The sequence below is a fragment of the Mycetomoellerius zeteki genome, unplaced genomic scaffold (assembly GCF_001594055.1).
Source record: "Mycetomoellerius zeteki isolate Tzet28-1 unplaced genomic scaffold, Tzet1.0 scaffold155, whole genome shotgun sequence".
NCBI classification, from domain to species: Eukaryota; Metazoa; Arthropoda; class Insecta; order Hymenoptera; family Formicidae; genus Mycetomoellerius; species Mycetomoellerius zeteki.
This window is the reverse complement of record NW_017256500.1, coordinates 537,509-563,772: the sequence shown is the minus strand read 5'-3', so window position 1 is coordinate 563,772 and position 26,264 is coordinate 537,509. Positions and strand designations below refer to the sequence as shown.

General features: G+C 33.6%; 1 protein-coding gene across 2 annotated transcripts in view; it reads left to right on the top strand.

Moving 5' to 3' along the window:
• LOC108720851 (PR domain zinc finger protein 16) overlaps positions 1–21,849 on the top strand; it is a 39,672-nt gene extending 17,823 nt beyond the window's left edge. Inside the window, exons 4-8 of one of the 2 annotated variants that reach the window (XM_018445092.1) lie at positions 5,590–5,721; positions 7,873–7,999; positions 14,633–14,732; positions 18,319–18,475; positions 18,572–21,849. In XM_018445092.1, coding sequence (XP_018300594.1) covers positions 5,590–5,721; positions 7,873–7,999; positions 14,633–14,732; positions 18,319–18,475; positions 18,572–20,563 — 2,508 coding nt within the window. In that variant the 3' untranslated portion in view covers positions 20,564–21,849. Of the gene's footprint in view, positions 1–5,589; positions 5,722–7,872; positions 8,000–14,632; positions 14,733–18,318; positions 18,476–18,556 lie in introns of both variants that reach the window. The other variant, XM_018445091.1, reaches the window with a different exon arrangement.
• The last annotated feature ends 4,415 nt before the right edge of the window (positions 21,850–26,264 follow it).

The window sequence follows — 26,264 nt, the reverse complement described above, 5'->3', positions numbered from 1 at the left end:
CAATTGTGTATTTTTAAAGCTTTTTGTCAACAAATGTAATTTGATATATTTGTTAAATTAATTTTTAATTTAAATATGATATATAAAAGTATCTGGTTATTTTTAAATTTATAGGTACTTCACCGTAATTTTAATAATCTTTTTTGTAATAGCTTTATCAAATATAAAAGTATCGTCTATATTCGTTGACAATCCTGCCAGTCGGCTAAGTTGCGGAATGGATTTTCTCCGCAAGAGAGGGAGGATACAGTGTGTCGGCTAAAAGCATTTTTGCGTCGGCCATCATGGGGCTATCATCCACCATCGATCCGCTTTATTCATAACTTTCGTTGACCGTTGCTATAGTCGAGGATACTTTCTTTTATCTATAGACTAGCTTTCGTCATATTGACGCGTTGATATAAATGACAAAATTTAAAAAATAGCATTTTTTAGATAATGAAAGGAAATCGACCCTAAAAACTAATATAGTATATTTTTGTAGAAAATGTCGTATTTGTCGACATATATGCTTATACAGAAATAGAAAAAATGTCATAACTTTGATATGGAATGAAATTTACACAACCCTATATTATGGTTGCAGTGTTCGAATTTTAAAAACTCATATGTTTGACATAGTTTCAAAGAATACACTATAATTAGAAGAATAATATGAAAAAAAGTGAAATTATGTATACTCACTATCCTAATTAAAATATTGTTTCAATTCAGAAAGAATTTTATAAAAATGCTCTGAAAAGTTGCTAATTTTGAGATGTATCACTTTTTTATCAATGCGATATAAGGTTTTACAATCTTGTGTCATTAATACATTCATATAAATTTATATAATTCATGTTCGCTTAGAGAACTCACATTTTTATACATACCTATATTAAAAACTTACATTACTCAATTAATAATCTAGTGAAAACAAAATATATATGAAGTAAAAGAAATATTATTTAAATATTTTATTATACAAAATACAACATAATTTTTTATCATAATATATTATATTTCAATATATTATATATCTTAAATATAAAAATATAAACGTTTATAATATTATAAATAAAGATTCTCTGTGTGTGTGTGTTGTAAATATATTAATTGCTTTCCATTTACAGTATTTACACACAAGTGAAACTGAGTCTGAAGTGAGTTGAGTATCTTATACTCAGATTAGTGACGTCATTACTTGTTTAAGCCCAAGACACAATGCGAGGGAATAGCGATAGCGATAGGAATAACACGATTTCAACCTATTAGAAACTGTGTATTTCGATGTATCCGATTTCTGATAGGTTGAAATCATGTTATCCTATCGCTACCGTTATTCCCTCGCATTGTGTCTTGGGCTTTACTTTTAAAAAATTATTACATGTCAACACAGATTTATAATCTCACTTAGAAGTTTATCAGACTCACTAAGGCACACGGTCTCGATCTTGTGCAGATTATAGGTAAAAACTCAGTTGAATCTCACTTGTCAGAATGCAAAAGGAACGCACATTCAACTGAGTTATGATGTTACAAGTGAGAATTATTTGAGAATCAGTGTAAATGGAAAGCAACTCTCTTGTGAAGTTATTGAGAGAACAGATACAAATTTCTATAGGAAATCTAAGCAATAGATATCGATATGACGGTTGATATTACTACGTTTTTTGGTGGCTCGTTTAAAATTTCGACGAAGGATGCGGTATATCGCCGTTTAGAGTCCATTGAGATCGAGAATCTGTCCATTCAGAATGAGAATCATGTCTTGTCAAGCAGCTTTTTTTTCATAGAACATCTTCGGTAAAACCTAAACGACGTAGAAAAACCTTTGCTTTGTTGGAGGTGTGAGATTACAAAGGAAAAAAAGGAAGGAGTGGCAGGCGATCTCGTGTTTTGTGTATTGGGACAATCCCGTAAGCCCCATACCGAGCCTATCCGAGGATTTCACTGCACGTCCTGTAGATGATCTGATGGACAGTTACAGTTTAGGCCTTTACTTACTCGATCCTTTTTGTCAACGCGTGAACATTTTTCATTGCGACCAAGTTTCGCAAATACTTCGTGCTTTTTTCGAGAAAATCCGACTTGCGAAATATTTGAATTTTAGTACTGGTAAAAACATTTACTGTTAAACATATTTTAGAATACTTAAAATTTATGTAATAACTTATAATTGCCAACATACCAACTTACAAGTATCAAATTTTATTATTAATTTTTTTTTATCATTTTATCTTTTATTCAGTTTATTATTATTAAATAGTACAATTATTTTATACAATGTGAACTCTATTACTAAAAATACAATAATTATAAATATTTTATTTACTTTATACAGGAAAACGCGAGATCTTCAATATTATATATAAAGAGATTTTATTGTGATCCGCGACCTATTAAGACGTTTCGTGCGTGCGATGTCAACGATACAATTTCTAGCATTATAATTTTCTGTTCCGTCTAGAATAGCTCGGTACGATTACAGAAGATATTCGGCCAGACAAATCTGTCCTACGAATTGTTAGCACATGTCCGCGTATGCCGACAAAGCGGGCGAAACTTTCCCGCTGGGTCGTTAAAGCCAGTGACGAATCTCTCTTTCTAACTATTCGCATCTCAATTTTCCTCACAAACGTCGGAAATGCGGTCAAAAACTTTCCGTAGCAATTTGAGCGTATACTTTATAAACAGTTACAGAAACTTAATGATATTAACGTTTATTGAAATTTAATGTAAGATTTCTTACTCTCAAAAAATTATTATCCATATCTGTTTGTGTGTGTTGTGCTTGGATTTAAATATATCTTTATGCTAAAATACTTTTTCAGATTAATATCTATTTCTATCAATGTAGTTTAATTTTAATCTCGATTCAATTAACTTTTTATCTTTTTTTAGTTTTTAATTTTCTAAGAATTAGAAAAAGATGAAAAGTAAGATGAACCGAGATTAAAATTAATCTAAATTGGTAGAAACGGGCATAAATGTGACAAAATGCATGGTAACGTTTAATGCGACATATATATTTCATATATATTTCATTGTCTTCAAATTGCTATCCTGCAATCAGGTTTTTCTGGTCATGTATCTTCTGACATCAGTTTTTTTGTAAATAAGCAATTTGTCATTCTTCGCAAAGAAATGCGCTGCTACGCCAATGAACAAGTTAGCGCATCATTGTCGTGGGCGAGACTTCAGGACAGATCCTAATCTGTCGTGTAACCTAGTAAGATGTCCCATTGTATCGCTCAGGTTCGTGCCCATCTTCCAAAAACGCACGTTAATGGTCCCCAGTAGCAAAGTAGCCATTATGACCATCGAGAATTCGTACCGCTTTGATTCCTTTTCATCGTTCTTTACTAAACTGTCCTGTTTCCCATTCGGTTATTGTAGACTGTCACGAGTTTTTCAACTGTACTACGTGGACTAATATGTCAAGGCGCGATATTGAAAGTGATACATTCATTTCCATTCATGTGCTTATATGTGGATTTATTATATTTATATAGATATACTTAAGTTCTTTCTCTACTTCTATCCTTCTGATTTTTATAAAAATTTTTAATGCCAATACATTAATTTTGTTATGTTATTAATGTAGAAAACTGAATATTAAATTCTTTAATTTAATTCCAATTTTTAAAGTTTTATAACATATATTATACTTGCAAATTTTATACAACTTTTTTTACTCAAAATAACAAACAAAACAATGTAAAATATAATTAAACTATAATTAAATATGTATATATTAACTGAAGCGCGTAAATACACAAAAATAGCAGCAGAAATGCGTTTTGAGTTCTATGGATTTTAACTAGAGATTAGGAATGAGATGAAAGGATCACAAAAGAATAGGAAGATGGAGATTTAACTATGAATCGAAAATGAGCAACGGTATGTGAATGAAAAGGAAGTGTCAAAGTGAACCAAATGTCTTGCGGTTCATCTGATGTTTCTGAAATCTGGTAGGATTATTTATAAACTGCAGCTCTTAAAGCTTCCATTGAAGAAATTTCTGTCATTTAAAAACACGTCGCGGCCGGGATTATTTACCTGCAGAACCAACCCTTATCCACCTGTGAGATTTATTGATTTTTGTGGACGCATACTAGTTATACTTAAGACCAGCAGGTGGTGTAAGCCTACATCAACTCATATTGCAAAAAGATATGAGATCTTAATACATTTTTTAAACTGCAAGAACAAAATTCAGAATTGTCTCTGCCATTGTATCACTAATAATATAGATTTTGCTTGCCATAAAAATTATATTTTTCTACACTATGAAGAATTCATTTATATCTCAACTTTTGATCGAGAAAATTCAATCTCTCTCTGTATGAATTAAGAGAATAATATCAAGATAAAAGGAAAAAATTTTTCTTGTACTGAACCTTCATAAACTGCAATCACAGAGAAGAACAATAATTAGCTATTTCATTTATATAAATTTAATTATTACTTTGTTTTCCAAATAAATTTTTAATTTAATAAATTTTAATAATTTGTACAATAAAAAAATATGTATAATAATGAATAAGTAGATGTTATATTTGTTATTGTTTAAAATTCGGCTAATTATCGTAATTAATATAATTTTTTTTGTTAGTCGTATTTTATTTTTAAAGTGTGTCTTTTATTTATTTAACACGACTTTCATCTCGTGCAATGATACACTGAACTAAAACTGTAAGTAAATAATTCAATAAAATATTTATTGAATTATGAAAAAATAATGAAAATTGGTCCAATGAATTCTCATAATAATTTAGATTATAAAATTATTCCTAAAATTCATTGCAAGAATGAATATATAGTTGTATAAATGAATCCAGTTATTGTATCAATGAATTAACTACATTAAGTCGGACATTGATTAACGATCATTCATTGGACCAAAAATGAACAAAATTTTTTCAGTGTATTATTGCAAAAATCACACTTGGTGATCAATACAACTTAATGGTCAAAATATTTTCGTAAATGGCGGAGACAACGAGTTCATGATAGAAGTGCAAAATGTGTTTTACCACATGAAATGAGGGTGACGAGGAGAATATTCGTAGCTTCCCGTTGGCAAATGGGGTGTCCAAGAACGGCGGCGACCCATCGGGGTGAGACGCTTGGCCGGCCAAGCATCGCGGGGCGTCGAAGCCGCGCGCTAGACAATTGAAAAAAATCACTTGTCTCGCCCTAAAAGTAGGGACGTTTTGTGGATGCTGGAACAGGAAGTCAAGGCAGATGCAAGGGCGATGAGAGGATGATATCCGTGAGCGACAGTCCGTTAAACGTAATGTTCCGAGTTCAAAACATTGCGGTTTCTCATTACCAAAAATGTACAGTACTTACGTGCCGTTTCACGCACGTGCACCGATCCAATCCAAAAAATAATTTTATTAATTTAGATATTTACAAAGAAATTGTACATACTAGAAATCGTACATACGTAGAAATCAAAGTAACTAATTTTATTTTAATAAAAAATATGGGAAAATTGATTTAAAAGTTTAAATTTTTTTATTCTCACAATATAAACACAATTTTTTTGTTATCAGCTAGCATAAAGAGAAATTTATAATGTAACGTTTACGGGTATTTTAGGTTCGCATAGCGGGCAGTGGAGTAAGAGGCTGGTTGGATGCATCTCACGAAACGAACAATTGGCTGAAATATATACGAAGTACTGCTAGCTCACACGCAGTGAACATGCGTCACGTACTCATCGGCGGTCAGGTAAGAACAATTTTCAATAATGGAAAATGTGTGTGTGTGTGTAGCATAATTGAAAGTTCGAAAATCATTAAATCAGCAATGTAATATTTTGGTACCGATATAAAGTATATATATCCTTTCTATTATGCGGCATTGTTAACACACTATCTAATTTAGTTATACCGTAAAAAATTAAAAATATGAAAAAACTTACAAGTTATCGGTTAGAATAGTAAAAATAGACAACGTTAATAACCAATTCAAATCCACATTTGCTTGTTTCGTAACCCACTTTACAACGGCGTAAAAACGCGTACAGATTAGTGGTAAGATAATTTCGCAGAAGAGTGAATTATTGGTATCACTAATCGACATCTGCGATCTTCACTTTCGATCCGAGTACCTTGTACACGCGTATAGAAAGAAATCCTTTACTTCTTCGCTTCTCGTGTGCGAGTGGCATGCACAAGTAATTATTCTGCATTAAAATTGTATTAATTGTGTGCTAGAAATACTTGCAATTGCTGACAATTTAAAGGATACTACAATAAGCACGACTTACATACCAAATTAACTTATTTTATTTAAATAACATGCAAAAAAGATTTTTTAAATTTTCATATAATCTTCATAGTTTTTTTATATTATTGGCAGTAATTTTAACAATACTACGAAAAGATTAAAATTGCTACATGATTATAAACAGAAAGAAGATTATAACCCCCTTTTAGACACTTGGCAGCTACTCTCTGATTCACCCTCTGTTTAACTTTTATACGCAACTGACACCCGATCGACAGTTGCAGTTAACAAGAAACAATAATTACACACTAAGCAGAATTCCAATTTATTGCACATATGCCATTGATTGTTAAAAAGCTTATTAGTACTTTACAAAATTATCATATTGTTTTCTACGTATTCAATCGTCTATTTCAAATGACTCATTCTGTAATATACATATAAATTGTTTTTAAGAGACTCCATTTAGATATAAAATATTTGGATATGGTATATTTGTTGTTTAGTAGAAAATAAATAATTTTTATTCATTTTTTAATAAATAATATTTATAATATTTATAAATCTCATTTTATAAGAGAGAGAGAATATCGAAATTTGTGTGTGTAGTAATAAAATTAATCTCTGTGTAAGTTTTAAATAGATTTTAATTTTGAATCTCTTAATAAAAAGAAATATAAAAGACAGATTTTTCTTCTAATCGCCTTTAAAAACAATGTGTTCATATATGATTGGCCATCGAATAGATATATAAACGGAAATAATGGAGGTCACGGTGTCAATTTAGGGTCGAGCTTACGCTTCTGTCCATTTGGCTTTTTCTCTCTTTCTCTCTGTGAACCGTGGCACATGGTATTCTCGATGTTGTGGGCGCGACGTAAGCTACATATATACAGGGTGTTTAGTTATTAAGTCACCCCACGGGGTCGTTTCTCTGACTTCCTATACGCCCTCTCGCAATCGCTGTGGGAATGGGGAACGCGACATTCTCTATCAGTGCCCTGCAAAATCGCCATCGTAATGATGCTTCATGGGGCCCTGTGACGACACTATAAAGATCGTTTCATGGCTTCCCGACGCTACCAAACTCCATAAAATTGTATGCAGATTATGTGCCTCGTGTAAAGGGATTCTTTTTAATAAAATCTAAACGCAATCGCCCGAAACATCAATAATAGCATTTACTATTTTTAGATTTTTTTCTCTTCGTATTTTTTTCTGTGATATATTATCACTAGTTAGTTTTAGTAAAGTAAAAAAAAATTATGCTGCTGTATATTACTACTTTTATGTAATATGTTTGTGGTGATTTTTTTATCTTTGATATAAAAGTGCAATTTTTCTAGAAAAATTTTATAGAAAAATTTATTAAAATGTCACGCAACTAATTGTAAAACAATCCTTTGTACATTCACTATTTCACAAAAATTACATTTAATAATAATTATATGTTATATACATATATCAGTATTTAAATAAAAAAAAATAATTTTAGCCTATGAATTTTATAAATTTACAATCTTGCAAAGTTAATTTTTATTTATAATTTCTAGCACTATGAAGATAAAAAATTTTGAAATTATTTTGAAATATTTATTGTGTTGCTGAAAGACTTAAGAATTAAGCGTTATAAAATAACAATTCTGATAGATGGTGTATGAGGCTATTCGCGACATTGCATTGGGTGAAGAACTTCTTTTGGGTCTTCGGGAACCGCTTCAGCTGCAGGACATGTTGGGCGAGAACACAACCGAGGACAGAAGCGATCGAGAAACTGGTGAGTGTCTATAAGTCACAAGAATTTAAACTAGACAAAATTCCAGATTTATTTCTTTATCAAGTCTTTCTACGAATAAAGCGTCGAAGCTTATCTATTCGGGTATATTAGACAATACCGAAAGATATCTTTTTACTTTAATAACAGTCAAATAATATGTTTGTATTTTCGTTTTGTACACATATATAAATGTAACTTTTAACATCAGTAAATTGGATAATATCGTTATTTAGAAATATTAAAAAGTCAGAGATATTCAATTTTAAGATTAAACAAATAATTTGAATTAACAATCCAAATAAAACATTAAAAAATAAGCAATGCACAATATTATTTTTATTTTTGAGGAGTAATGTCTACAAAAAAATGGAAGAGAACAGAAAATACAATATAAAATAATATTCAGATGGCCGGCAAGATATCGGCGTCACGATCGTTTCGGCATGGCTTTACGACTTTCTGTGCTGATACACATCGCGCGATACACGTTAGCAGCTCGTGTGCGTACAATTACGCGTATGAACGCAAATGAATGGCAGGGGCAGGTGTTTTCCGAAACGACGAATCGGGGGCGGGCAGAGGGTAAATCGTGGATCGTTGTGTGCACGAGCTGCTCGTCATGCACCCTTGACTTTGGCGTGATTCACCTGGTCGACCGTTGCGTATTAACCCTCGTCCGGTAATAAGCGCTGATTATTTGCAGATAGACGTGTTCGAGTCACATGTCGCCGTGCCCCGTGTCGCTTCGACTTTTGTCCGAAACCATCTTTCTTGTCCGTCGTTATACGAACAAAACCACTGCGCGCATAATTATGAAAATTAAAAATTATCTTTCATTTTTCAATTAAAATTATTATATTTAATATGTTTATAAAATTGCATATAAATTGATAATGTTTACAACAACATTTACGTATAATAAATGTGAACTGATTTTTTAAAGTCAACTTTAAAATTAATTTTGAACCCATTTTATTGTGTCCGTTTAATTTAGTTGATCGATCGTTGGATTTTATTGTGTGGACAATTGTGCCATTAATATATTCGGAATATATATTTACAAAGAAGGGTAGCGTCTACGTGCCTCACTGCTCGACAATTATCTGGTTGTAACTTCTGCACGATGGTCAAAATCTGGATGATGACTTGGTAGGGCTGGAGGGTTATATGCGACACCCAGATGTCGCAACAATTAAAACCGGGCTTATTGTCGAAGTTCTGCCGTTACAGAGTCTACAGTTAATTCGCCTACAATTTTTCATTATAATTTTAGGAAATGTTCATAAAATGCGCCTTTGCGCATGGAAGATACACTATTCACGTATTAATAGGTTTAATGCTAAATTTTCCTTTGTACAAAGCTGATGAAGATAAGTTATTATTATTATTGAAACGTCTTTCACATAGTAACTTATATCGAAAAGAAAACTGATATTTAACTTTAGAAAAAGCTCGAGAAAGTTTGGAATAATTAACAGTCTATAATATGTAACATATTTCTGATAAAAATATAATAAAATATATTTTTTAACATAGAGAGTTCTGCTTGAATTTTTTTAAGCATGCAGATGCATAAGAAATAATAAATATGCATAAGAAAATAATATGTACAATCACATGTTGCCATTTATTATTCCATTATTAATATGGTATTATTTATTAATATATATATATAACATCTATATAAAAATTAAACAAAATAAATTATATTTTTTCTCATAAAAAAGATAATAATAATAAGATTGTTTTTATCAAACAACAAAATTAAAGAAAAATTTATATATTATATTTAAATAGAATGAGACAGATTCCAAAAGGAAGACGCAATTTTATGAGATAACTTTAACAGTTGAAAATTAGAGCCGTAATTAAGTCATTAGCCTACAGATAATGTTACTTTCTCTAAATTAATTTTGAAATTAGAATCTTTATTTTTACGATAATGGGTAGATTAAGTTGCGGAAGAAATTGCATCTGCGTATTTTCTTTACTTTATATTAATATTATAAATTCTCTGTAAAGTCATTATATTATTAATCAATAATAAATGTCAAATTTTAATATTTATGCAATAATTTATATTCATATAAGTTATCCGTAAATTTTGCAATTATTTAATTTATTTTGAATTGAGAGAGCGCAACATTAGATATAATAATGATTATTGTTTTATTATGTATAATGATTCCGGTTCTACAGATTTTCTCGGTGGACACGTAATTTTACAATTAATGCATTTAAGAGAGATTAATGTCGACTTTAAATGGCTTAAGAGCGGTACTAGCGTTAATCCAGTAAAGCCATTTTTACGAAGAAATCTCCTCCAGAGAGCAAGCTGGTGCGTGCAAGCAGAAATAATGATGTCAAACAAACGACGTACGCTTCGTATCAACCCTTGCGAAGGGCATCTGCGCCGCGTTTCTCCCTTGGATGGATCATTTTTTTCGCGGGGAAAGAGAACAAGGGAAAGCGAAAGAAAAAGATGCGAGGAATCATTTTAACACGCCTACATGGGGTGCGCGTAGCGAGGCATTCAACTGGAGTTGTATGTTAACTTAATCTCGTAGACGTATATACATATATCTATACCGAATATTCACATTAAAAAATTTATAGTCCGCTTACACGTGACCCGTTCAAAAATTCGCCTTCAATATTTAATCCTTCATAGATACAAATCTTTTCTTTTTCAATGTTATCTCACTTGAAGAGAAAATATCTAATTTTATTATTTTCAATCTTATTATTGTTAAAAATAGTTTAATAAAATGAGGATATGGAGACATTAAATAAATTTTTTAAATCTTGTATTTTAATCAAATTGAGAAAAAAAAAGAAAATTAACAAATATTAAAATAAGACATTGCAAGTAGGGCCGCTATTATACGTTTAAACGAAAATACGTTTACGTATAATTAGTATATCCGTTTATTAGAATCGTTTTTCCGAATATTTTCACTTTTTTTATATAAACGTTTATCCCTTTATTAAGGAGTGTGACGAATTGAGAAAATGCAAAAAATTCGATTTTTAATTTTATTAAAAAACGTTAAAATATTCGAAAAGATGTTTTTCATAGATGGATATGTTAAATATACATGTAAATGTATTTTCGTTTAAATGTATAATAAAACACGTATATTCGGAAAAATATTTCTTTTATAAACGGATATGCTAATTGAACGTGTAAACATTTACCTTCAAGTAAAAGTTTTTTTGAAAGCGAATATAAACGGATAAACGTTTTACGTTTACACGTATCTTCGAAAAACGGAATAAAATTAGAGCTCTAGTTGCAAATAATTGTAACCTATGATGACAATATAATGTAATGTTTAACCAGTTAGAGAGAGGAAGAAAGAGATAACTGTTTAATGTTATATCTGTATGTGTTTGCCGATACGATTACTTGTATTAACTGCAACATTATGAATTATGACCTTTCCCAGACATTTTTGAACTTTACCACGAATTGAGTTGCGGTAATATGGCAGATGCAATTGTGGGGCATTTACGATGACTTATGGCTGTGCTTATGACTTTCTGCGGGGCTTGTTTTTTTATCGTCATTTTCCCTTTTTTTTTGCGAGAAACGCGTTTGTATCATCGGCGTGTTTTACATCGACAGCTCTATTAGGGCAACGGATAATTTATAGCCAACTATTGTCGATTAACACGCGCATAACCAGGTCTCAGGGATGACCGAAAAAAAGGGCACGGGTCAGAATGAGAAAAAAGGGGTATACGCATACAAAAGGGCACGCGACACTCTTTTTTTTTTACTCCGAGATAGGGAGGTGCGTGTGACATGTTACAACCCCATCTGATTCATCGGACTAATGACACATTTATTTGACGTTTGATTCCAAATCGCTACGGTCGCGTGTGACAATTTTTATTGAAAGATGCACGCAGATATCGATTTTCCGTTTATTTCATCAAAGAAAATATATTTTTTCTTTTAGTTAAATCGTTGAATGTAAAAGAGGTGTGTATCGTAAAAGAAAAACTTTTATTATTTTAAGAGTAAGAAAGCGCTTCTGCAAAAAATCGTATTGTGTGAATAAACAAAGATTTATTTTAGTTTCTTTGATAGTTACATTATATTATTTAATACTAATATTTTAGAAAAAAAAAATATATATGTAACATTTTATATTTTATTCGTAAAAAATAATTTATGTGTCGTTTCAGCAGTGATTGTAAGAATTCAATGCAATTCAGTCTCATCAAAGCTTATAATATTAATTAAATAGAAAAAAACATTTTTATAATTAAATTTATTTAAAATTTATAAAGACAGAAAAGTGTAATAAAATAAATGACTCTTTCTTTCTCTCATAGATAAAAGAATAGATTTACTTCGATATATTTATCGATTTTTAATTATTTTAATGATGTCGTTTAAATTGTGGACGTCACGATGCAGCAAGAACATTGATTTCCGTTACTTTTTCCCATGCAACTGCCAACTGACTACTCGACTGCGGGGGGTGTTACCAGTGGATCCCACCTGTTGACTTTCCGCAACGTGACTTTGCTACTTACTCTTTCTACGCGATTAACATAATACTTTTAACCGTCTTCATAAATTTTAGAAAAATGATTGTCTGATAATATGCAATATACTTAATTACGATCTTTCTTTCAGATCTTTATAAAAAATTCTTATTACAAAAATATTCAGAAAAAGATAATTATATTTATTATATTGTATTTATAATTTATTTTTTTATATGTTGATTTATGTATAGTTCTTTACTTATTTACGTTATCTTTATGTATAAATTATTCATGTGAAAATTTTGTAGTACTAATTGCACCAGAAAAAAATTTATATATACATATATTAAAAAATTATTTTTAAGATTAATTCCGTATTCTTTTTCGTGTCCTTTTTATTGTATTTAAATCAGCATTTTTTAATTATATTATCATATCTGAACATTATCTTACACCGATTTCTTGATTATATTCTTATTTGTTGGCTATTAATTTGTTTTTTATTCGAATCGTTTTCTCACAATACTGCGTTCATTTCCAACGACGTTGTCTGGAGGGTAACGGAGGTCGACCGCATCTTTCATTGTCTAAATTCACGGCGTGCCGCTACGAATTAGTCGTGGAGAGAGAAGCGATTAACGTACTAAGGAGGGTTAGCATGGCGTTGGGCGTAGTTGGTGGTACGGGGGTTGTGCCCGGTTCCCATGAAGGTCCGTTGGGGGCCATCACTCGACCATATGGTCGGAACAAGTGTAGCGGCAGATTTAAATAACCGTTGGAGGTCGGATACCGTTCAAAATTTGAGCGGAATCTCACTTATACTCGTAATACAAGGATTAAAATGATTTTTCAAAATTATTTTTAATTTTTATAATTTCACAATCTGCTTTATTCAATTCCTTTAATTATTATTAATTACATCTACTTTCATATTTGTAAATATTTGTATCATAAACAAATAATCAATGTAAGATAAGTAAATTTTTACATAAAAATTAATTAGTATATTTTGTGCGCCGTATTTTGTTAGCACTCATATTAGTTGCGTGTTTCAATCGTTGATAATCGCACTTTGTTTCTTTCATGGGTTTCTGATTTTACCTGCCGTTGCGCTCTAATATTCGGGGGTGAAATACCGCTGGGGGGCTGTAGCGACTCACCTGCGATTGGCTGGTCTCCAACGTCGCTTGTACCAATAGCAAGCGATTCTGGACACCCCCGTTTGCGTTTGCAGTTACTGAACGGTGTACCGCCAACTAACGAAAACATCATTGTGTCTATTGTCTTCGCGATCGCTTGTGTGTCGGATCGTACTTGTTGAAAGAATAAAGTGACAGTGTAGTGAAATAACTTGAACTGCTTTATAACTAAATCTAGTTGATTTTATAAGCATATTATAGACAATAAATGTTGATCAACATTTGGCAGAGAGATCATTAACTGGATGGTAAATATTTTATAAAATAGTACCTATTTTTATTTAATAAATCATTTTATTTATTTTATTGAAACAACTATTAGAAATTGTCGTATGTTTTAAATTAATTTATAATGAAAAAGCGATATGCAATTTTGATTACCTGAATTCCAAGAATAAATGTAATTCATTAAAGTCACGTTTAAACTAATTCCGTATCAAATTAATTAATAAAAATGAATCAATATTAGCGCAAATTTGTATACGAAAATTATTTAACAGCGCCAAAAGCGTATAATTACGTAAATATTGTAATACTAATTGAGTAGTTTGGCATGAACTTTGCGAATTTGTCGAAAATTATTTCTATTATTTCTACAAAACTATTTAAATTATCGTCGAATCCCATAAAACATCGATGTCTTCGTTATAGATCAGGCGATACTACCGCTTTAATTTAATAATTCAGAAACAATCCGCGAGTCCACTTGTCACGCTACTCCGGTGGCCCTCGCGCAGTTCTAGATCACGTAATTCGCTCACACCATGACACATCACGTATCATCGTTTGCAAGGGGTTGTAATTTATAGAGCTATACGACTACTCACATATACACATACACAAATTGCGAGAAAATTGCGAGTTTTACTCACGCTATCACTGGCGTGTCAAGAACACTTGTAATTTGTATTATCGTATTCGTCATTTACAGCCTCTCAGCATAGTGGAACTGTCGATGAAGACAAAGAGGACGAGGAGGAAGGAGAAACGAGGTGTACTGTCTGTGACAAGCCGTTCCAAGATATCGAATTGTAAGTTCTCTTATGCTACGATCGTTTTATTTCTTTAAACAAATTAAAAAATATAAGCAAAGATCATTTTTTGTTTGAATCTCAAAAAGATACATTAGAGAACTACAAACACATATAAGAAAACGTATCTAAACATTTTTGAAAAAATTTTATTTATTATTAGAATAATTATTTTTGAGAGATACCAATCTGTTTTTTCATTCCACATAGAGAGAAATATCTCTCTCTCGCGCTTTAATAATATTAATATTTAAAAAATAGAAGAACAATTTCTAAGTTCTAAAGAGAAGAAGGCTGATGAGCCGAACTGGTTCTATGTGTTAGAATGCATGAAAACAGAATACAAATAAAAATAAAAATGAATATTATTATTATATGTAATCATCGTTATTTCACATTTCGATAATATCTTGGAGACATTATCATACACGTACAATAATTAAAATTTGCATTTGTATCTATTTGTTCAACATTACTACATTCTTATGTTATTACTGTTTTTAATTTCCTCAGTGCACTGAAGGATGATCTTATTACAGGTCGCGAAACGTTTCATATTGTAACTTAGCTTTGATTTTAATTTATATTCTGTTTTTAATATATACTAGCACGTACACTGAGAAAATGGTCTGGTTGGATTAAATAGTAATTCTGGTGGAAAATGAGACAAATCAGAATTTTCTGGTTAAATCTATATAATCAATCAGAATTCTGATTATCTCAACTAGAATTCTAATAAATTTAACCAGAAAATTCTGATTCGTCCATTTTCAACCAGAACTTTTTTTCAGTGTAGAACCAGTTCGGCTCATTAGTCTATTTTATTATCTTTGATTATTATATTTATATTTATTTATTAATATATTTATGCCAAATTTACGCTATTTTAATGCTTATGTTATTTTATACATTATTTAAGTACATTCAAATCTTTATGATTTTTTAGTAGGTAAAAACTGGTAGGTAATTTTATTACTAAATTGAAGATAGAGCAATTGTTTTTATTTATCGTACAGTTGCACGTATCCTGTAAAAATTCTATAATCATGGAACTCCTTTATTATCACATTTCCATGCATTATCCGAAGATTATTATCATTGGCGCGACGATACACAAAGCGCGACTCATCAAGGATTCATGGCACATCATTATACGCTTTTCAAATCAGATGAGCGACGATTATGTGCTCAGTAAAGCGACAGGCCGGATCGAAATCGAAAGATAACAGCTCGGCCGACATTAAAGCGCTCGCCGCTCGTCCGTCGATTTTCATCGTCAATTATTAATTAATCGATGGAATCCAGAGAGTGGGTGCCACGTAATCGCCTTCAAATCTCGGGGTTAGTAATTCGCGTTCGCGAAAGCCTTTTGTCACGCGAGCGGCTTCAAGAGTGCTCTTTGGAGACCTGAGCATTTGAGACTCCTTGGTTGATTGAAAATGATGCTTAGTCAGCCTTCTTTTTGTCTCGAGGCCACGTCATTGTTCTTAATTATAAAATAATTAGCATAAAGTTACGGAAAATAATGTTAAATGCATATGTTTTATAAATTATTTAAGTACATCCAAATCTTTATGATTTTTTGGTAGGTAGAGATTATAATTTTGTCACTAAATACTTCATATTTTATTAATTACAAACTCTATCAAATATTATGCATTTCAGTTGAATATTAATATTTCATATCTAATGGCCTTCAATTGAGCGTTTTTTCTTATGAATGAATTTTTATTGGTATACATTAAATGTCAATACGTGGTCAAAATTTAAAAACAAGAGAAAAATAAAAGGCATATATCACGAGCGCTTGATGTCGTACAGCGAAACTTCTTTCAAAGTCAATACATAAAATTACATTAAATTAATAAATAGAATAGACGTTTCGGCCTTCTATTGGGCCATCATCAGTATATAAATATAAATTATAAATTACGCAGAATTGTATAGTATACAAATAAAAATTGAGTTCTTTCTTCGTTACATGTCTATGTCAATAAGCTCGTTAGATTTCTTATTTTACTTTCTTTCGGTGTGTATTTTCAATGTATCTATAATTTCATGTTCCACAATGTTACCGATATGATGTACTCGACCACATAATTTCCAGATTCTGTGTTCCAGATTTATGAAGATTGATATCATTAGTGAATGACATGTTACAGCGGCGAAATTCTTTTCGTACTATCGGTAACATTATTGTGGAACATGAAATTATAGATACATTGAAAATACACACCGAAAGAAAGTAAAATAAGAAATCTAACGAGCTTATTGACATAGACATGTAACGAAGAAAGAACTCAATTTTTATTTGTATACTATACATTTCTGCGTAATTTATAATTGATATTTATATACTGATGATATCTTATTCTCAATAGAAGGCCGAAACGTCTATTTTATTTATTAATTTAATGTAATTTTATGTATTGACTTTGAAAGAAGTTTCGTTGTACGACATCAAGCGCTTGTGGTATATGCCTTTTATTTTTTTCTTTTTACTGATATCTTATTAATTGCGCAAGTTCAGTTTTTTAAAAATGCATTATGACTGAAAATAATATGTTGTTCTTTTCTCTCGTCAGCTCTTTTCTATGATGATGAGTTTGTATCGTTCTTTGTTTAAAACTCTTATTATCTTTTATTTACAATCAATCATATTTATCTTATCAAATAATCGATATATACCTACCATTTCTTTTATAACCAGCAAAAATAATTTACATATTAAACATAAGTCAAGGGATACACAAATTAAAGTGTCGAGTAAAGTTAATCAGTTCTCGTTTTTTTATCTTCGTTGATATTTTCACATCTAGTTTTCGTTCTCTCAGTCGACATTAAACTGCATTCCCTGACGCGGCAGATTCACCTGTTGTGGGGCGTTAAACCCTTCATCGGGATTCGTAATCAGACGCGCTAGAGCCACCCCCTTATGCATCATCGAAGGCGTCGCGTGCTCGTAGCTCATCTAGCGCGGCACACCGTCGTGGCACCATGAAGGCACTATCTCATCACGAATGGGTTTCACACGGCGCGTGTGTTCGGGGGTGTAAAATCAATGCTGTGGCACACCATCCCATGTGACGATAACCCGTGTGCCTACCCTGTGACAATCCCCTTAGAACGGCTTTTCTTCGTGACGGCGTGTGTTCGTGCGCGACGACCGCCCTCTTCTTCATGGGTGTGCGACCGTTATTTCAGAGCCGACTCGCCACTGTGCAGTCGAAGTCACTTAGTCATCATCCAAGACTGCGCTCGACACAATCTTTGTCGGTGCAGGTTGGTTACTGTATTACATCCTGCTTGCCCGATGTGGTGCTTTGATTAAATAGCATTAAACTTCGCAGAAGAAGTATAGAGAGTAATGTCCAAAGATATTTTTACATGGTAGTGGCAATTATCGCTATTCCATCAAATATTTAATCTAAATGAATTTTTAAAAAAATAAAGGAAAATATTGGTAGCTTCCTTCAAAAATATATATAAATTATGCACGATTATCGGTTTTTATCTTCTCTAAAAATATAAATATTTTACTGCTTATAACGCAGTGGAATGAAATGTTTGCATCTGTTATTTTCAGATTGGATAGCCACCTGGTGACTTGTCATAGATATCCAGCGGAACAGCACCGTTGCGACAGTTGTCCCCGTGCTTACGCTTGGCGGCCGCTTCTGGTGCGACATCGTGCTATCGTTCACGGTGATCTTAGGAACTATCCCTGCGAGAATTGTCCGAAGGTAAGCTTCAAATTCGTGCTTTATTCATCGAAATCAGACAATATTTTTGGATCCAGTAGCATCTTCTAGTATCGCTAAAAGTCGAACATTCGGCAGGTCTTCACGGACCCATCAAACCTACAACGTCATATAAGAACGCATCACGTGGGAGCGAGGAGTCACGCCTGCACGGAGTGTGGCAAGACCTTTGCGACTAGTTCCGGCCTGAAGCAACACACCCACATCCACAGCAGCGTAAAACCCTTCCAGTGCGAGGTCTGTTTTAAGGCGTACACGCAGTTTTCCAATTTATGTCGGCACAAGCGTATGCATGCCGACTGTCGCATGCAGATCAAGTGCGGTAAATGCGGACAGTCCTTCAGCACGGTAACATCACTATCGAAACATAAGCGATTTTGCGATTCCACAACTCCAACCGGTCCACCTGGAACCATGCCTCAATTACCGACGCCAGCAACGAGCCCTTTTCTGGTGTATCCACGGCCTCCCGTGAACTTACCAGGTGGTTTGCCTTTTTATCCACCTAGTCTGATGGGTCCCTATCCGGGAATTTTCCCGAATGCTCCGAATTTTCTGAACACGCCTCTACTTTTTCCGCCGAAAATCGAAGAGGCCGAGAAGAGAAGTGACAGTCCCAAGAAGGAACGTTTTACTCCTCCGAGAATATTGTCGCAACACAATAAGGTCTCTCCTTCCACGGCGGAGGAAGCCACATCTACGTTTAGGCCATCTCCGGCTAGACCTCCGATTCAACCGACGCCGGAGAGTGACGATGATCTATCAAAGAGAAAAGAAGCAGCTAGAAGCCATGAACGAAAAATGGAAATTGAAAGCACTTCGAAGGAAGAGACGACCGAGCAACCATTAGATCTAAGGGTGCAGACCAAGAAGCATGATGCGCTTTCAAGAATTGCGAATAGAAAAAGCCGCACACCGTCGCCAGCGCCAGTACCAATGGAGGAAACGCCCGCACCTCCCGATCCTCCGAAACAGGAAGAAGATACTGCTGCGCCACCGCTGATGGAGCTTGAGTCTAAGGACGTTCCAAGAAGTAGCCCGCACTTGAGGACTAGCCTGCCAATTGAACAACCGCCAACCAATACACCACCCCACATGGCTTATCCTAGACCGATACATCCGATGTTCCTCGAAACTATGTATCGCAATCCAGCAGGAACCTTTCCGGGATTTCCTAGCGCACCGCCACCTCCAGGAGGAGCTACCCCGGAATCTAGGCTGATACCTCCACTTCCACCCTTTGCTCCACCGCGCGGACTTCCTTTTTTAGGCTCGCTTATGAACGGGCTCAGCGGCGCTAGGCCAGGATTCGACCTGCTTGCCCGGCCGCCACTGAGCGCGTTCCCTGGTGTGAAGCCATTCCAAGAAGCCGTGATGTCGCCCCATCATCATCATCATCATCATCACCATCATCACGTTCACGGCAAGATGAAGGATCGGTATTCTTGTAAATTCTGCGGCAAAGTGTTCCCCCGCTCAGCCAATTTAACGAGGCATCTGAGGACTCACACTGGTGAGCAGCCATACAAGTGCAAGTACTGTGAGAGGTCCTTCAGCATCTCGAGCAATCTGCAGAGACATGTCAGGAACATCCATGACAAGCAAAGACCGTTCAAGTGCCCGCTTTGCGAAAGATGTTTCGGACAGCAGACCAATCTGGACAGACATCTGAAAAAGCACGAGGCTGACGACGGTAGCGGAGTGGTATCGGTCGCCGACTCGCCTGGAAGCAGTAACGAGAACGAGCGGGAGGACACTTACTTCGACGAGATCAGGTCCTTCATGGGCAAGGTTACTTATGGCAGTGAGAGTGGCTATGGGTCATTGCCGCATCATCCGGCCTATATTCCCAGTCGCTTGCACGAGATAAACGAGTCTAAGATGGAGGTCGAATATGACGAAGACGAGGACAGCGAGGAAGGTGTATCTCCTTTAGAGGAGACAGACGGACTGTCGCCGATCGAGGTCAAGGAATCCCCATCGCCCTCGCAGTATGACCTGAAGTTGAGAGAAAAGCAAGAGATGCTCAATAATAATACCGCGGAACCGGTGATCGAGATTTCGACATAGCCCAGAAGTCAGTCTGGGTGATCTATGCGGTCGCTTCGAAAGATGAGAAGTACTCGTTTTTATTAATGTACAGAACTATTGTGGGATATACGTTCGTCTTAGAACTCTCGATTGTAATAGGCGTTTCTTCAGAAATAACGTCAATGCAAGATTACTTAGCTTAGAACGGTCCGCGTATTTCGACTTTGCAGAATATCAATCATTTACTTCTACAAAGCGAACAATTCTCGAGTATAATCGGGTTATTCTCCGTGATCATATTGTAACGATACCGTAAATCCATGGAAGACAGCCTATAGTAATAATTACACATTGATATATCCATATCGGAATTTTTCAGAGAGAAGAAGTTTAGTAAACCCCATTATACTTGTAAAACAGGTGCTCTGTAAAAAAAAAACGTAAAGAACTCGACGAACATAACAGTCCCCCAAAGATCCTTGTTACGCTATTCCTTTTTTACACTTCATATTTGTTTGCACTGGAAAAACGTATTGTAAAGATCAACGAGTGGACCATTTAGTCCCCTTCTTACACATGCATGCCACAAGCTCTTCTATAGTCTAGTTATATAGTTTCTACAGACTCGTTATAAATGTAAACGCGCACGAAATTCAATATTATCCCAATTCCGCTCCTCTTTGTCCTTAGCAACGATTAGACGAAGCGCGTATCCCAGTAATATTATTTATTGCTATAATTATAAAATTAATTTATCGTTATTATTATACCGTCGCTTGGCAAAGGAATCGTACGTCATAAGCGAGAACGATCGAAGTGTCTCTGCGAAGCTCTGTGAATTGTTAAACGGCTTGCGATGTGTATTTACCTCGATCTAATTACCGATGTTTCTAGATCTTAAATATACCTATATATGTGCGCGCTATTCTTGATTGATTTATTTTTTAATAACAGTGTTAGTTGCATCGCAGTGTTAGTTGCAACGCGGGCATCCTTCGAGAGTTCGAAATTAGATTCTAAAATTCCTATTATAAGTAATCGATCCAATCAGTTTGAATCTTGAAGACTTTCCCGAGATTGTTGGATTTTGTTAGAATATAGTTGAAATGATGTATTATAGGAAAAAATTCCATCTGCTGGATGCAGGATCTAGCTGTGAGATCTAGGATCTGCGAAATTTAAGAAAAATACATTTTCGCATCGTGTTCGTGTATCAAAAATGATGTATGTTAGTCCGCGAAGCCAAAGCGACGAGGAGAAGAAATTAACTTAATTAACGCATCGCGTGTAATTATTTACTATGCGCGTACGCGACAGTGTGTATAATTAAATAATTAGGAGGCAACAAAATCTTTATTAAAAAAACTGTACAAATTTCCACAATTAGGTGATATAACATTTGTAAAGATAAAAGAAAAAAGTTTCAACGCGATTTTTATTAATATATAAATACGATTCTAGAGCGATTTTTTCTTGCGGATAGGCAAGAGAGGAGAGTCATGTAAGCTAATGAACGTTCCTCGCGTTTCACTCATCTAGCAGAAATATTAAAATGCGTGTCCCTAACGTGTCATCGATGAAGCGAGGAAATTAATAATGACGAGAGATAAGCATAGTATACGCGTATACATATGTACCAAGTACGCTTGCGATTAATAAAAAATGAAACAAAGAATATATCGTTCGTTTGTAATCACCGAGTTGAGGCTTGTTTTTTCACATAAAGGTTTTACGAATACACGTTCTACATATCTCTGTTTCTATCTTTCTCTCTCTCTTTCTCTCTCTCTCTATCTCTCTCAGTCTCTCTCTCTCTCTCTCACTCTCACTTTCATTATAGACGATAATAAACTTATAAAATGATTAAGCATAAATATATTGAACGAATTACTTAAGGAAAACTATATTATGACGCTGTCTATCTATACATACTGTATAAAGGCATCCTGTAACTTCATTATGATTACTATTAAAATATTACACTTCAAGTTGATTACCTAAGCGATAATGTCACCTATCGATTTTCCTTTGCCTTGTATTCCTTTAATAAAATCTTAATTTAATAATATCTGATAAATTATAATTTGGTATATTATGCGATTTTAACAAATAAAGATAACATAAATAAAATGTAAACTAGAAAAAACAATACTATACCTTTTTTTGAATAATTGTATGTGTAATAACCATTAATGCAAAGGCAAAAGGAATAAAATGAATTTAGAAAGTTTACTTATTAGGGAAAATATGGACACTTTTGTAAGACAAGCTATTTTTTAATGATTAGTAAAAGTATTAAACACATATTTAGTTTTCATAAATTATATAATTTCATTATTTATTCCATTGGTAAACAATTATGATCAAAATAAAAATCATAAAAATAAAAACAAAAGGTAAGATACGTTCCATTTTTACTAATTAAACAATTTTAAAATTAGCGAATATTTATTTATGTATTCATCTCTTTTCAAAATATGGCGTACTTCAATTTTTACAAGAGTCAAATGCAACATGGTATTTCTTCAGTGCTCGCTCTATATTGACTTGTGCTGCGCTCTGGTACTGCATACTTCGAAATAAAGAACTTGGTATTTATTAAATGATTGTAAATAAATTACAAATTTTGTAAAAATATAAGATAAGTGCAATAAAATGCATCTGACTTATGTTTTCCATTAAAACAGTTTGAAAATTTGCAAAAAGTGCGCTAAGAGACTTCTCTTTTATCGACGATAAATAAGATCTGCTCTAAAGGCAAAATACGCTGCAGCAGTTGATGTCTATTCATCCTTGAAACGCTAGATTACGCTTTATCCCATAATTCCTATTGTTTGGCAATGATTGTTTTTATAAAATAAAAAGAAAGCATATCTTTTAAATTAAAAAAAATTGAGTACAAGAAATTATGAATTATGTTCGTCTTTTTTTTTACAATTTTCGATAATATTGATCTCCGTGACACGTTAGAACAATTATAACTTTTATTATATATATAATTTCATATATTTAACTTAAAAAATAAAAAAACACATGTTATGAAGTGGAGAAAAATTCGACAATCCTTTGATGATTAGATAAGTTAATTGACGAATAACCTGGCGTTGAATTAATGAAGGTTGAACTTTGCCTATACGATCGTTTGAATCGATCTTTGACGCCCACTCGATCCGACGTAATATCGTACACCATTCGATCTCATTCAAGTCTGTCTGACTGAACAACAATGTTCGCACATACATACACTACATAAATTCTTCACTGAAACGCCCAAGAAAACAAGTAAATGTCGCTGCGAGTAATTTGATGGTATATGTATAACAATTATCGCTCTATAATAACATCATTTAGTTGAATTGTATTATAAATATAAGGTACGATTTATTTTTCTACAATTATATTGTAAATTAATAATTTGATATATAGAATCATTCTACCTATTTATATTTATATAAAAAGTTAGCACCTTTAGCCTCATTTATAAAAAATATATAATCGTTAATCACTTGTTATATTTTATATTAGTAATATATAATTAAGTATTATTATCTTTTTGCATCCTCGCGCTGCACACACGGATCTTGGTTGCACGTAAGTGCCAAGGTGATAACATTGTTACGTAATGATATCGCGGAAGAAACGCGGATAACACGCTCTTTAGTTCACGCTTTGATAAAATAAAAAGTTAAATACTATTCGAGCTACGAATCTATTTGGATTCTTTAAAGTTAATTACAGAGCGTTGAGTTTAGATAAGCATTATTTAAGTAATCTAAACAAGTTTCTGATCGCAAAACGTTTAGGTAAGTATTATTTAGGTAATTTAAACAAGTTTCTGATCGTAAGGCAGAAGTGAACGTAGTTTCAGAAACAAACCGATCCTGTCAAACAATTTCACAAAATTCTACCGTAATTCGTTACAATTTTTTAAAACATTTTACTTACTATTAATTTGCGCAAAAAACGCATCACTTCACGTGTCGGTAAACCTTGCAGTTTGATTTGATTGCAAGAAGAGCACCATCTTCATTAGAATTATAAAAAGTTGATATCCATGCCATATAACTCATAGCGACGTGAAGTCAAGATTTTTTTCACCGCGCTAATGAAAGGGCACTGACGAGGTAATCAAGAGGTGTAGAGAAAAGAAAGTACTATAGAGAGAAATTCAAAACAAGAATTTGATGTATTTGGATAAAATTAGTATCAGAAAGGTACGAAAATATCAATAATGTATTTATAATTTATATTGTAATATAATATTTACATAAAATTTATATATATTATAATTTATATATATTATAATTATATAATTACAAAAAATAAAAAAGAATAATATTTAATTTATTTTATAATAAAATGAAGAGTACATACAAGTTTTGTTTTACCAGAAAATACGAATGTAAAATTCACCTATAAACATAGTCAATATCAAATTTAATCCATAAATAAACATTAAATTTAGTAGTTTAATCTGATTTTGTGGCGAAATAATATATGTATAAATAATAGATCAATCACGGTCTTATTTTCTTCTGTCGTAAGATGGCCAACAAAAGGTAATGATTGGTTAAGCAAAACACTCGTTTACGGATAAAAAAATCACCAATCGATTGGAAGTATCAGCGGTATCAGTGGGATCTAAAATCTGGTAGCGATCGATAAGATCAACAATCGCGTAAATGAAAGCTAGAATACGAATAGAAAAAAGAAAATTGCGGGAAGGATAGGAAGGTACGAGAGGATTTCTTTGTTGCGAAAAGGAATCGGACGGTTCTCGTTTGTAGCTCAAGAACGGAGATAGAAGTATCGGCGATTATTCCGAGTCACAAAAGAGCGGCTCGAGACAAGCGCGAGCGAGCCTACAACGGCATCGATGAGGCAATAATTCTACGCGCCAACGAACATTATTGCCAACGTGACGTTGACAAAAACGGCCGAGCTAATCACGAAATTCCACGCGGTTGCTGGTCTCAGAGCGGACCCGCGCGTTTAGAAAGTGGAAAAAATCGTACCGGCTCGATCGATCGACTAGCGGTAGATCGATAGCACGTCGCTAATAGTGCTCCGCTATCTATTATCTATGATTTTTGATGGAAGCTTTAATTAAATCTGTGACCGCGAAATTTCTTATTTCAGTTACGCAAATAGGGGCGATTTATTCTCGACTAGATACAGATTAAGTAAGAATTAAAATTGTGCGTGATAATTTTAATTGTGTGCGACAAAGCTGGGTTTTAATTAATTGCACGAGACGCGTATCTCCGCGTCTTTAGAATCGCAAATTTTTCCAGCCGGTGATGTCTCAGCAAAGCAAAAAGAAAAGACGACGACATAACTTGCGGCAGGCAAATGATTAATTTTCGGTATATGAATTTCAAGAATCGAGACGCGTACTCATTGATTGCGCTCGCGGATTAAATGAGTATCCGCGAGCGCACCGATCGCGAATCCCGTCTTGCTTGGGATATCAGACTCTCCTTTTAGGATACCAACCGACCAGCTATATCGAGTTTTGCACGCTCGTTTTTCTTATTTCTCATCTCGGCACGTCGCGCGTCTCCTTTCATTTTAACGCATGATCGCACACCCGATCTGACCGGCGCAACACACCCACCGATCTCTAATCCCGCCATGTATACGCAGACATAGCTGGTTGGGCTCGTAGATCGTGAAATAGAAAACGAATAGCCCGGTTGAGAGAGATGCACGATTATCCGTTTACAAATAATTTCCCGGC